The sequence below is a fragment of the Oncorhynchus tshawytscha genome, linkage group LG03, assembly GCF_018296145.1.
Source record: "Oncorhynchus tshawytscha isolate Ot180627B linkage group LG03, Otsh_v2.0, whole genome shotgun sequence".
Lineage (NCBI taxonomy): Eukaryota > Metazoa > Chordata > Actinopteri > Salmoniformes > Salmonidae > Oncorhynchus > Oncorhynchus tshawytscha.
Genome location: NC_056431.1, coordinates 76,347,042 through 76,361,670, shown reverse-complemented (window position 1 = coordinate 76,361,670; position 14,629 = coordinate 76,347,042). Strand labels below are relative to the sequence as shown.

General features: G+C 49.6%; 1 protein-coding gene across 1 annotated transcript in view; it reads left to right on the top strand.

Moving 5' to 3' along the window:
• fhip1b (FHF complex subunit HOOK interacting protein 1B) overlaps window positions 1-14,629 on the top strand; it is a 73,510-nt gene that overhangs the window by 44,826 nt on the left and 14,055 nt on the right. Inside the window, 4 exon segments of the mRNA XM_042320016.1 lie at window positions 3,756-4,001; window positions 5,429-5,596; window positions 10,056-10,135; window positions 10,832-11,001. Of these exon segments, the coding sequence (XP_042175950.1) occupies window positions 3,756-4,001; window positions 5,429-5,596; window positions 10,056-10,135; window positions 10,832-11,001 (664 nt within the window).

Sequence of the window (14,629 nt, the reverse complement as noted above, 5' to 3'; positions counted from 1 at the left end):
AGAAGTCTGTGGTTAATCTTCCTCCTCCTCGTCTTCCTTGTCAACCAGCCCTCTAACTGATAGATAACGTCTTATCAACGTTTCCTGTCACTCTGATGTGTACCGTTGAACCTGAAGTTACTGGACCAGTTGCAGCTTGCCCTTTGAACCCGAGTCAGTCCAGGTGGCCATTTTGATTAATTGTTTAGCAGTCTTATGGTTTGAGGGTAGAAGATGGTAAGGAGCCTTTTGGTCCTAGACTTGGTGCTCCGGTACTGCTTGCCGTGCGGTAGCAGTCTCTCTCTCTGTATCTCTCTCTCTCTCTTTCTGTGTCTCTGTCTGTCTCTCTCGCTCTCTTGCTCTCTCGCTCTGTCTCGCCCTCTCAGTCTGTCTCTCTCTGTCTCTCTTCCATCTCCCCCAGCACCACCACCACAAAATAATGGCTAGCTAGCTACAGGCCAGTCTCCTGCTGCAGTGTTAACTAGCTACAGTCCAGTCTCCTGCTGCAGTGTCAACTAGCTACAGTCTACAGTCCAGTCTCCTGCTGCAGTGTTAACTAGCTACAGTCTACAGTCCAGTCTCCTGCTGCAGTGTTAACTAGCTACAGTCTACAGGCCAGTCTCCTGCTGCAGTGTCAACTAGCTACAGTCTACAGACCAGTCTCCTGCTGCAGTGTTAACTAGCTACAGTCTACAGGCCAGTCTCCTGCTGCAGTGTCAACTAGCTACAGTCCAGTCTCCTGCTGCAGTGTTAACTAGCTACAGTCCAGTCTCCTGCTGCAGTGTTAACTAGCTACAGTCTACAGGCCAGTCTCCTGCTGCAGTGTCAACTAGCTACAGTCTACAGGCCAGTCTCCTGCTGCAGTGTTAACTAGCTACAGTCCAGTCTCCTGCTGCAGTGTTAACTAGCTACAGTCTACAGGCCAGTCTCCTGCTGCAGTGTTAAGTCTCCTGCTGCAGTAGCTACAGTCTACAGGCCAGTCTCCTGCTGCAGTGTCAACTAGCTACAGTCTACAGGCCAGTCTCCTGCTGCAGTGTTAACTAGCTACAGTCTACAGGCCAGTCTCCTGCTGCAGTGTCAACTAGCTACAGTCTACAGGCCAGTCTCCTGCTGCAGTGTCAACTAGCTACAGTCTACAGTCCAGTCTCCTGCTGCAGTGTTAACTAGCTACAGTCTACAGGCCAGTCTCCTGCTGCAGTGTTAACTAGCTACAGTCTACAGGCCAGTCTCCTGCTGCAGTGTCAACTAGCTACAGGCCAGTCTCCTGCTGCAGTGTCAACTAGCTACAGTCTACAGGCCAGTCTCGTGCTGCAGTGTCAACTAGCTACAGTCTACAGGCCAGTCTCCTGCTGCAGTGTCAACTAGCTACAGTCTACAGGCCAGTCTCCTGCTGCAGTGTCAACTAGCTACAGTCTACAGGCCAGTCTCAACTAGCTACAGTCTACAGGCCAGTCTCCTGCTGCAGTGTCAACTAGCTACAGTCTACAGGCCAGTCTCCTGCTGCAGTGTTAACTAGCTACAGTCTACAGGCCAGTCTCAACTAGCTACAGTCTACAGGCCAGTCTCAACTAGCTACAGTCTACAGGCCAGTCTCCTGCTGCAGTGTTAACTAGCTACAGTCCAGTCTCCTGCTGCAGTGTTAACTAGCTACAGTCTACAGGCCAGTCTCCTGCTGCAGTGTTAACTAGCTACAGTCTACAGTCCAGTCTCCTGCTGCAGTGTTAACTAGCTACAGTCTACAGGCCAGTCTCCTGCTGCAGTGTCAACTAGCTACAGTCCAGTCTCCTGCTGCAGTGTTAACTAGCTACAGTCCAGTCTCCTGCTGCAGTGTTAACTAGCTACAGTCTACAGGCCAGTCTCCTGCTGCAGTGTCAACTAGCTACAGTCTACAGGCCAGTCTCCTGCTGCAGTGTTAACTAGCTACAGTCTACAGGCCAGTCTCCTGCTGCAGTGTTAACTAGCTACAGTCTACAGGCCAGTCTCCTGCTGCAGTGTCAACTAGCTACAGTCTACAGGCCAGTCTCCTGCTGCAGTGTCAACTAGCTACAGTCTACAGTCCAGTCTCCTGCTGCAGTGTCAACTAGCTACAGTCTACAGGCCAGTCTCCTGCTGCAGTGTTAACTAGCTACAGGCCAGTCTCCTGCTGCAGTGTTAACTAGCTACAGTCTACAGGCCAGTCTCCTGCTGCAGTGTTAACTAGCTACAGTCTACAGGCCAGTCTCCTGCTGCAGTGTCAACTAGCTACAGTCTACAGGCCAGTCTCCTGCTGCAGTGTTAACTAGCTACAGTCTACAGGCCAGTCTCCTGCTGCAGTGTTAACTAGCTACAGTCTACAGGCCAGTCTCCTGCTGCAGTGTCAACTAGCTACAGTCTACAGGCCAGTCTCCTGCTGCAGTGTCAACTAGCTACAGTCTACAGTCCAGTCTCCTGCTGCAGTGTTAACTAGCTACAGTCTACAGGCCAGTCTCCTGCTGCAGTGTCAACTAGCTACAGTCTACAGGCCAGTCTCCTGCTGCAGTGTCAACTAGCTACAGTCTACAGGCCAGTCTCAACTAGCTACAGTCTACAGGCCAGTCTCAACTAGCTACAGTCTACAGGCCAGTCTCCTGCTGCAGTGTTAACTAGCTACAGTCCAGTCTCCTGCTGCAGTGTTAACTAGCTACAGTCTACAGGCCAGTCTCCTGCTGCAGTGTTAACTAGCTACAGTCTACAGGCCAGTCTCCTGCTGCAGTGTTAACTAGCTACAGTCTACAGGCCAGTCTCCTGCTGCAGTGTTAACTAGCTACAGTCTACAGGCCAGTCTCCTGCTGCAGTGTTAACTAGCTACAGTCTACAGGCCAGTCTCCTGCTGCAGTGTCAACTAGCTACAGTCTACAGGCCAGTCTCCTGCTGCAGTGTCAACTAGCTACAGTCTACAGACCAGTCTGCATGGTAGCGATTTTGGTAGGTCATTTTTATCTTACATCACCATCACCCACTGAGCTACATCTAGTCCTATGGATCTCTGTGAGTTGTCTGTGAGTTGTCAGGCTATAGATGGGGGTATATTGGTAATCTCAGGCTGTAGATGGGGGTATATTGGTAATCTCAGGCTGTAGATGGGGGTTTATTGGTAATCTCAGGCTGTAGATGGGGGTTTATTGGTAATCTCAGGCTGTAGATGGGGGTTTATTGGTAATGTCAGGCTGTAGATGGGGGTTTATTGATAATGTCAGGCTGTAGATGGGGGTTTATTGGTAATGTCAGGCTGTAGATGGGGGTTTATTGGTAATGTCAGGCTGTAGATGGGGGTTTATTGGTAATGTCAGGCTGTAGATGGGGGTTTATAGGTAATGTCACGCTGTAGATGGGGGTTTATTGGTAATGTCAGGCTGTAGATGGGGGTTTATTGGTAATGTCAGGCTGTAGATGGGGGTTTATAGGTAATGTCACGCTGTAGATGGGGGTTTATCTCAGAGTTTAGCTCACGCTACACATTGTTCTCCCCATAGAATGTAATAGGGCCGCTGCTCCACCTTGTGGACTGGCTTTGCCAATATGTACAAAATATATCAATATGACTTCATCGTTTAAGGCCTTCTTTTTTTACATGTTTTATATCAGCTACAGGTGTTCATAAATCTCAACCTGTTTCTTTCTCTCCAGAATTCTCATACTGTGCTGCCAACACGTCTTACATCCTTCTCATCTTGGACAAATATCCAATCCAAATATTGTCTTTAATTCAGTCCTAACCCCCCCTTTACCTCTCCTCTTCCTCTGCTAACCCTCTCCAGGTGCTGGCCACGGGCCTCAGTGCTCTCTACTCCTCCCTGCCGAGGAAGATAGAGGTACGGGGGGATGACTGGCACGCTCTGCGCAGGGAGGACTGGATGGGCGTGTCTTCTCTGGTGCTCTTCATGAACTCTCTGGAGTTCTGTAACGCTGTCATTCAGGTGGCTCACCCCCTGGTCCGCAGCCAGCTGGTCGACTACGTTCACAACGGCTTCCTGGTCCCTGTCATGGGACCCGCCCTACACAAGGTAGGGGGGGGACGTCATCTAGCCTGAGCATTGCTTTCACTGATCGATTGATTGATTGATTGATTGCAATTATGTGATCATTAAAAGTAGTAGCTAGGCTGCTCCTCAGTATTAGAGATGTTTAAAACATTTATTCTACTCTTGTTGTTAAAACATGTCATTCTGCCAACAACCTTCATCAGAATTATATCTTAATATGTAGAAAATGTATGCACTCACTACTTTAAGTCGCTTTGGAGAAGAGCGTCTGATAAAACACTAAAATGTTAATGTATTGACCATCCTGTGTTTCTCCCTCCCTCTCTCTCTTTGTCTCTCTCTCTCTCTCTCTCCCTCCCACTCTCTTTGTCTCTCTCTCCCTCCCACTCTGTCTCTCTCTCTCTCTCCCTCCCACTCTCTCTTTGTCTCTCTCTCTCTCCCTCCCACTCTCTCTGTCTCTCTCTCTCCCCCCTCTCTCTCTCTCCCTCCCTCCCACTCTCTTTGTCTCTCTCTCTCCCTCCTTCCCACTCTCTCTCTGTCTCTCTCTCTCCCTCCTTCCCACTCTCTCTGTCTCTCTCTCCCTCACTCCCACTCTCTCTGTCTCTCTCTCCCTCCCTCCCACTCTCTCTGTCTCTCTCTCCCTCCCTCACACTCTCTCTTTGTCTCTCTCTCTCCCTCCCTCCCACTCTCTTTGTCTCTCTCTCTCCCTCCCTCCCACTCTCTCTCTGTCTCTCTCTCCATCCCTCCCACTCTCTCTTTGTCTCTCTCTCTCCATCCCTCCCACTCTCTCTTTGTCTCTCTCTCTCCATCCCTCCCACTCTCTCTTTGTCTCTCTCTCTCCCTCCCTCCCTCCCACTCTCTCTTTGTCTCTCTCTCTGCCTCCCTCCCACTCTCTCTTTGTCTCTCTCTCTGCCTCCCTCCCACTCTCTCTTTGTCTCTCTCTCGGCCTCCCTCCCACTCTCTCTTTGTCTCTCTCTCGGCCTCCTCCCCTCTCTCTTTGTCTCTCTCGCTCTCTCTCCCTCCCCTTTCTCTCTCCCCCCTCCCTCCCCTCTTTCTTCCTCCCCTCTCTTCCCTCCCTCCCTCCCTCCCTCCCTCCCTCCCTCCCTCCCTCCCTCCCTCCCTCCCTCCCTCCCTCCCTCCCTCCCTCCCTCCCTCCCTCCCTCCCTCCCTCGCTTCGCTCCCTCGCTCCCTCCCTCCCTGCTCTCTCCCCCCCTCCCCTCTTTCTTCCTCTCCCTCCCTCCCTCCTGCTTTCTCCCCCCCCTTCCTCCTCTCTCTCTCTCCCCCTCCCTCCCTGCCTCCCTCCCTCTCTTTCTTCCTCCCCCTCTCCCCCTTTCTTCCTCCCTCCCTCCCTCTCTCCCTCCTCCCTCCCTCCCTCCCTCCTCCCTCCCTCCCTCTCCTCCCTCCCTCCCCCCTCCCTCCCTCCCTCCCTCCCCCCTCCCTCCCTCCAGTCATCTGTAGATGAGATGATAGCCAGTACAGCCTACCTGGATCTGTTCCTGCGCAGTGTGACGGAAACAGCTCTCCTCAAAACCTTCCTACGCTTCATCCTCATGCATCGCCATGACAACGACACCATCCTGGACACCTTGCTAACTCGCGTCAGCAGCAACTCCAGGGTCAGTAGTACAGTAACGGTGCATTAATAGCAGAGATGTACGTATCGGTCCCCGGTTCATATGTTTAACGTACTCGGTCCGCGGGAGCCCAAACCGATTTAAGCATGCGTTGGTCAGAAAACCGATACAAATCAAATTGGTCACATACACATGCTTAGCAGACGTTATTGTGAGTGTAGTGAAATACTTCTAGATCCAACAGTGCAGCAGTATCTAACAGGTCATATCTAACAAATTCCACAACAAAACCTAATATCTAACAAATTCCACAACAAAACCTAATGCACACAATCTAGTAAAGGAATGGGATGAGAATATATTAATTATAAAATATATGGATGAGCAGTGAGAGCGGCCAAGATGCAACAGATAGTAAAGAATATATATTGACGGATACAGTAAACATTATATACAGATGAGATGAGTAAAGCGAGATATGTAAACATTATTAAAGTGACTAGTGATCCATTTTTTAAAGTGGCCAGTGATTTCACGTCTGTATGTTGGCAGTAGCCACTCAATGTTAGTGGTGGCTGTTTAACAGTCTGATGGCCTTGAGATAGAAGCTGTTTTTCAGTCTCTCGGTCCCAGCTTTGATGCACCTGTACTGACCTCGCCTTCTGGATGACAGCGGGGTGAACAGGCAGTGGCTCGGGTGGTTGTTGTCCTTGATGATCTTTATGGCCTTCCTGTGACATCGGGTGGTGTAGGTGTCCTGGAGGGCAGGTAGGTTGCCCCTGGTGATGTGTTGTGCAGACCTCACCACCCTCTGGAGAGCCCTGCGGTTGTGGGCAGTGCAGTTGCCGTACCAGGTGGTGATACAGCCCGACAGGATGCTCTCAATTGTATATCTGTAAAAGTTATTCAGGGTTTTAGGTGACAAGCCACATTTTTTCAGAGGTTGAGGGGGCGCTGTTGCGCCTTCTTTATCACTCTGTCTGTGTGCGTGGACCTTTTCAGTTTGTCGGTGTGTACACAGAGGAACTTAACTTTCCACCTTCTCCACTGCTGTCCCTTCGATGTGGATGGGGGGGTGCTCCCTCTGCTGTTTCCTGAAGTCCACAATCATCTTTTTTTGTTTCGCTGACATTGAGTGAGTGGTTATTTTCCTGGCACCATACTCCGAGGGTCTCGTCGTTGTTGGTAATCAAGCCTACCTGCAGACTTAATAATTGAGTTGGAGGCGTGCAGTCATGGGTGAACAGGGAGTATAGGAGGGGGCTGAGAACGCACCCTTGTGGGGCCCCATTGTTGAGGATCAGCAGAGTGGAGATGTTGTTTCCTACCTTCACCACCTGGGGGCGGCCTGTCAAGAAGTCCAGGACCCAGTTTGATGATGAGTTTGGAGGGTACTATGGTTTTGAATGCTGAGCTGTAGTCAATGAACAGCATTGTTATATAGGTATTCCTCTTGTCCAGATGGGATAAGGCAGTGTGTTGGCGATCGCATCGACTGTGGACCTGTTGGGGCGGTAAGAAAATTGAAGTGGGTCTAAGGTGACAGGTAGAGGTCGACCGATTAATCGGCATGGCCGGTTAATTAGGGCTGATTTTAAAGTTTTCATAACAATCGGTAATCGGCATTTTGGAGACTGCGTGGCAGGCTGACCACCTGTTATGCGAGTGCAGCCAGGAGCCAAGGTAAGTTGCTAGCTAGCATTAAACTTATAAAAAACAATCAATCTTCACAATCACTAGTTAACTACACATGGTTTATGATATTACTAGTTTAACTAGCTTGTCCCGCGTTGCATATAATCAATGCGTTGTCTGTTAACTTGTCATCGAATCACAACCTACTTTGCGTGTGATGATTTAACAACCGCGCATTCGCGTCAGGGTATATGCAGCAGTTTGGGCCGCCTGGCTCGTTGCGAACTGTGTGAAGACCATTTCTTCCTTACAAAGACTAATTCATTTGCCAGAATTTTACATAATTATGACATAACGTTGAAGGTTGTGCAATGTAACAGCAATATTTAGACTAATGGATGCCACCCGTTAGATAAAATACAGAACGGTTCCGTATTTCACTGAAATAATAAACGTTTTGTTTTCGAAATGGTAGTTTCCGGATTTTACCGGATTTTACCGATTTTATGAGCTAGGGCTTGTATTTCTGTGAGCTTATTATTAGATAGAGCAGTCTGACTGAGCGGTGGTAGGCAGCAGCAGGCTCGTAAGCATTCATTCAAACAGCACTTTCCTGCGCTTAGCCAGCAGCACTTCACAATGCTTGAAGCACAACGCTGTTTATGACTTCAAGCAAGACGTCGATGTCCGCGATGGGGCTGTTTCTCTTTTTGTAATCCGCGATTGTCTGTAGACCCTGCCACAAACGTCTCGTGTCTGAGCCGTTGATCTGCGACTCCACTTCGTCTCTATACTGACGCTTTGCTTGTTTGATTGCCTTGCGGAGGGAATAACTACAGTTTGTATTCGGCCATGTTTCCAGTCACCTTCCCACGATTAAATGTGGTGGTACGTGCTTTCAAATGTTAGCGAATTCACCGGTTCACTCATATTTTAATTCCAAAAATACCTCTTATCTGTTGTGACTGAATTGATGCATCCTCTCCTTCGGTTCAGTAGCCTATCCCAACTGTTATGCATGTGACTGCGAATGACTGTCAGATAAGTGAGCACAGTGTCGGGGAGACAGCTGATCGCGACAACCAGATTGTATGCCAACCCCTGTTCTTTTTCGTAGGCTGTGCTTAAATCTGGCACCTTCAACATTCAAATGCTTTGTAAAATTGGCTTTGGTTTAAACAGTTGGTGTACTTGGTCATTTTTTAAAACATGAACAGGGTATAATTTCATAAAAGGACAGTAATCATTTCGGCATTCCGAATTCCAAGCGGTCCAAACCATTCGCTTTCGAGAGACGGGGGGATACAAATTAAAACGCTGCGTTTTATTCATTGGCTAAATGCCATGCTAGTCTCAACATAAATACGGACATAGTACTAGCTCAAAACCTTAAAAAATGACAAGTTAATCAGGGAATGGTGATATCGGATGTGGGGTGGGGCCAAAAGCATCAGATTGGGGGTAGAGGCTTTGTCTGCCCAATGGCTCAGCTCAGGTGCCTACTCACATTGACATTAACACTCACTCATTCACTCACTGACTCACAAACTCTCTCCTCTCACTCACTGACTCACATACTCTCTCCTCTCACTCACTGACTCACACACTCTCTCCTCTCACTCACTGACTCACACACTCTCTCCTCTCACTCACTGACTCACATACTCTCTCCTCTCACTCACTGACTCACATACTCTCTCCTCTCACTCACTGACTCACATACTCTCTCCTCTCACTCACTGACTCACATACTCTCTCCTCTCACTCACTGACTTTCTCTCTCACTCACTGACTCTCCTCTCACTCACTGACTCACATACTCTCTCCTCTCACTCACTGACTCACATACTCTCTCCTCTCACTCACTGACTCACACACTCTCTCCTCTCACTCACTGACTCACACACTCTCTCCTCTCACTCACTGACTCACATACTCTCTCCTCTCACTCACTGACTCACATACTCTCTCCTCTCACTCACTGACTCACATACTCTCTCCTCTCACTCACTGACTCACATACTCTCTCCTCTCACTCACTGACTCACATACTCTCTCCTCTCACTCACTGACTCACATACTCTCTCCTCTCACTCACTGACTCACACACTCTCTCCTCTCACTCACTGACTCACACACTCTCTCCTCTCACTCACTGACTCACACACTCTCTCCTCTCACTCACTGACTCACACACTCTCTCCTCTCACTCACTGACTCACACACTCTCTCCTCTCACTCACTGACTCACACACTCTCTCCTCTCACTCACTGACTCACACACTCTCTCCTCTCACTCACTGACTCACACACTCTCTCCTCTCACTCACTGACTCACACACTCTCTCCTCTCACTCACTGACTCACACACTCTCTCCTCTCACTCACTGACTCACACACTCTCTCCTCTCACTCACTGACTCACACACTCTCTCCTCTCACTCACTGACTCACACACTCTCTCCTCTCACTCACTGACTCACACACTCTCTCCTCTCACTCACTGACTCACATACTCTCTCCTCTCACTCACTGACTCACACACTCTCTCCTCTCACTCACTGACTCACACACTCTCTCCTCTCACTCACTGACTCACACACTCTCTCCTCTCACTCACTGACTCACACACTCTCTCCTCTCACTCACTGACTCACACACTCTCTCCTCTCACTCACTGACTCACACACTCTCTCCTCTCACTCACTGACTCACATACTCTCTCCTCTCACTCACTGACTCACATACTCTCTCCTCTCACTCACTGACTCACATACTCTCTCCTCTCACTCACAAACATGCTATTGTTCTGCTGTTTCTATCTATCTCTACCTGTGTCTAATGTTCTGCTGTTTCTCTCCTACAGCTGTGTATGGTGTCTTTGAGCCTGTTCAGGACTCTGCTCTCTCTCAACTGTGAAGACCTCATGTTGCAGCTCGTTCTCAGGTAGAAACTGTCTGGTCTTGTCTCTTGTCTCTTGTCTTGTCTTGTCTCTTGTCTTGTCTCTTGTCTTGTCTCTTGTCTTGTCTCTTGTCTTGTCTTGTCTCTTGTCTTGTCTTGTCTTGTCGTGTCTCTTGTCTTGTCTCTTGTGTCTTGTCTCTTGTCTTGTCTTGTCTCTTGTCTTGTCTCTTGTCTTGTCTCTTGTCTCTTCTCTTGTCTTGTCTCTTGTCTCTTGTCTTGTCTCTTGTCTCTTGTCTTGTCTCTCTTGTCTCTTGTCTTGTCTCTTGTCTCTTGTCTTGTCTCTTGTCTTGTCTCTTGTGTCTTGTCTCTTGTCTCTTGTCTTGTCTTGTCTCTTGTCTTGTCTTGTCTTGTCTTGTCTTGTCTTGTCTTGTCTTGTCTTGTCTTGTCTTGTCTCTTGTCTTGTCTTGTCTTGTCTTGTCTTGTCTTGTCTCTTGTCTTGTCTTGTCTCTTGTCTTGTCTCTTGTCTTGTCTTGTCTCTTGTCTTGTCTCTTGTCTTGTCTCTTGTCTCTTGTGTCTTGTCTCTTGTCTCTTGTCTTGTCTCTTGTCTTGTCTCTCTTGTCTTGTCTCTCTTGTCTTGTCTTGTCTCTTGTCTTGTCTCTCTTGTCTTGTCTCTTGTCTGGTATTAATATGTGTGTTGTCTATGTGGAATGCCTGTGTAGTCATTGTATTGTTGTCGTGCAGGTATCTTCTACCCTGTACCCATGTGATGTTGAGTCAGAGGCGTGCCGTCAGGGACACCGATCTATATGGTAAATCAGCTGACAAGTTCCTGTCCCTCATCCCAGAGTGCTGCCGCCTCAGCGTACTGCCCTCTGCTGAGCGGGAGGAAGAACCAGCCTTCTGGGGGAAAGGTAACCAACTGGACACTCTGTTATTGACACTTTATTCAGATAGTAAGGAAATGAGACAGGAGGATGAGATGGGGAGACAGGAGGATGAGATGGGGAGACAGGAGGATGAGATGGGGAGACAGGAGGATGAGATGGGGAGACAGGAGGATGAGATGGGGAGACAGGAGGATGAGATGGGGAGACAGGAGGATGAGATGGGGAGACAGGAGGATGAGATGGGGAGACAGGAGGATGAGATGGGGAGACAGGAGGATGAGATGGGGAGACAGGAGGATGAGATGGGGAGACAGGAGGATGAGATGGGGAGACAGGAGGATGAGATGGGGAGACAGGAGGTGGGAAGGTTGGACGCATGGGTTGATCCCTGGTCTCCTGTGTTGGGGGTTGATCCCTGGTCTCCTGTTGGGGGGTTGAGATACATAGCTATTATCCCGTGAGTCCTACAATGTACCCTATTAATAAGAAATAAACAATAAGAGTAGGTAAACCACGGTGCAGTGCTTCCTCTGGAAAATGTGTTAGATGTGGGTGGGAAGTTAGCGGGTTGGGGGGGTTGTGTAAGTACTGAACAGCTTGGTTCTGGTGACTTTTTGAAAGAAAAAACATAAAAATAAACCATCTAAAATATAATTTCCACCCCCGGAAATGAGCTCAATAAAGAATTGGGATTAAATGATTATAGTTCAACAGGATGCAATTTAATGTGCTGCAGCTATCTGAAGAAACTCAACAGAGACCGGCATCACAAAGGAAGGCCGTAGAAAATCTCTTTCCTGGTTCTGACAAAAACCTCTGACATGGGTTTACAGCCTTGGTCAGAGCACTTTATTCCCCTGGTCCTCTCCTGTAATTTAGCTCCTTGATTGGGGGCGTTGATGGAGAGCCGCATGCCGACGGATAGATACCCTCCCTGCAGTCTGTTCCTCAAGTCTGTTTCGACCTGCAATAACAGAGATGATAATAAGATCTAAGTCCCACCACAGAAAGGAGAAGGGAGGTCCCAAAGAAGGCCTGAGGTCCCACCACACTAGGCCTGAGGTCCCACCACAGGCCTGAAGGCCTGAGGTCCCACCACACTGAAGGCCTGAGGTCCCACCACACTGAAGGCCTGAGGTCCCACCACACTGAAGGCCTGAGGTCCCACCACACTGAAGGCCTGAGGTCCCACCACACTGAAGGCCTGAGGTCCCACCACACTGAAGGCCTGAGGTCCCACCACACTGAAGGCCTGAGGTCCCACCACACTGAAGGCCTGAGGTCCCACCACACTGAAGGCCTGAGGTCCCACCACACTGAAGGCCTGAGGTCCCACCACACTGAAGGCCTCCAGAATCTGCAGGTGTTGGATCCTCTTGTCCAGGCTGTCCTGGAGGCCATCCATGACCTAATAACAGCACAAAGCAGAAAATAAATTATTATTATATATATATATATATATATATATATAAATAAGTGGTTAATAGCTGTTTGTTTCAGTTTATCCAACACACATGATGGAACATTGGTTTCATCACAGCATTTGATGTGCAGCCCCATCAGTACCCAGTCTGTACCATCTCTCTGTTGGTATCTTTTTGATGTGAGGCCCCATCAGTACCCAGTCTGTACCATCTCTCTGTTGGTATCTTTTTGATGTGAGGCCCCATCAGTACCCAGTCCGTACCATCTCTCTGTTGGTATCTTTTTGATGTGAGGCCCCATCAGTACCCAGTCTGTACCATCTCTCTGTTGGTATCTTTTTGATGTGATGCCCCATCAGTACCCAGTCTGTACCATCTCTCTGTTGGTATCTTTTTGATGTGAGGCCCCATCAGTACCCAGGCCGTACCATCTCTCTGTTGGTATCTTTTTGATGTGAGGCCCCATCAGTACCCAGTCCGTGCCATCTCTCTGTTGGTATCTTTTTGATGTGAGGCCCCATCAGTACTCAGTATAGAATAGACACTTTGATAAATGGAATAATCCAATAGAACAATCTTTACCTTTACCTCCGCTGTCCCTCCACCTGATCCCTCCGCTGTCCCCCACCTGATCCCTCCGCTGTCCCCCACCTGATCCCTCCGCTGTCCCCCACCTGATCCCTCCGCTGTCCCCCACCTGATCCCTCCGCTGTCCCCCACCTGATCCCTCCGCTGTCCCCCTCCTGATCCCTCCGCTGTCCCCCTCCTGATCCCTCTGCTGTCCCCCACCTGATCCCTCCGCTGTCCCCCCGCTGTCCCCACCTGATCCCTCCGCTGTCCCCCACCTGATCCCTCCGCTGTCCCCTACCCCCCACCTGATCCCTCCGCTGTCCCCCCAGTCCCTGATCCCCCCATGATCCCTCCGCTGTCCCCCCACCTGATCCCCCCATCCCTCCGCTGTCCCCCCCACCTGATCCCTCCGCTGTCCCCCACCTGATCCCTGCCGCGCTGTGTTTTTGACTTGCCACAGCTCACAGAGATAAATAACCTGCAGAACTGTGTTGAACCCAGACAGATTATCTATTTGCCAAAAAAAGCGAATGTGCTTTTACAGAACTTTATTTAAACTATGTTTGGTGGAAATGGGATGTTTTTTAGTGTGGTCGGCAATGGTTCTGTCGTGGAGCAGCGCCACGCTAAAATGAATGCAGAGGGACCCCTGCCATGGTGTTGTGTTAAAAGTTGGACGAAGTTGAAGTGTTAAAGGATAACCATGACTGACGTTCCTCCCTGTTATGTGCTCTTTGTCTCCGTCCGTCTCTGTCTCCGTCCCCCTGTCTGTCTTCCCCATCTGTCTGTCTGTCTACCCCTGTCTGTCTGCCTGACTGTCTTCCCATCTGTCTGTCTGTTTACCCCTGTCTGTCTGCCTGACTGTCTTCCCATCTGTCTGACTGTCTTTCCGTCTGTCTGACTGTCTTCCCATCTGTCTGTCTGACTGTCTTCCCATCTGTCTGTCTGACTGTCTTCCCATCTGTCTGTCTGACTGTCTTCCCATCTGTCTGTCTGACTGTCTTCCCATCTGTCTGTCTGACTGTCTTCCCGTCTGTCTGTCTGTCTTTCCATCTGTCTCTGTCTTCCCATCTGTCTTTCCATCGGTCTGTCTTCCCATCTGTCTTTCCATCTGTCTGTCTGTCTGTCTTCCCATCTGTCTTTCCATCTGTCTGTCTGTCTGTCTTCCCATCTGTCTTTCCATCTGTCTGTCTGTCTTCCCATCTGTCTTTCCATCTGTCTGTCTGTCTTCCCATCTGTCTGTCTGTCTTCCCATCTGTCTGTCTTCCCCGTCTGTCTCTGTCGGTCTTCCCCATCTGTGTCTGTCTGTCGGTCTTTCCCATCTGTCTTCCCCTGTCTGTCTGTCTGTCTTCCCCTGTCTGTCTGTCTGTCTGTCTTCCCCATCTGTCTGTCTGCCTGTCTGTCTGTCTTCCCCGTCTGTCTGTCTGTCTTCCCCGTCTGTCTGTCTTCCCCGTCTGTCTGTCTGTCTTCCCCATCTGTCTGTCTCTGTCTTCCCCGTCTGTCTGTCTGTCTTCCCCGTCTGTCTGTCTGTCTGTCTTCCCCGTCTGTCTGTCTGTCTTCCCCTCTGTCTGTCTTCCCCATTTGTCTGTCTTGTCTTGTCTGTCTGTCTGTCTGTCTTCCCCATCTGTCTCCGTCTGTCTGTCTGTCTGTCTCTGTCT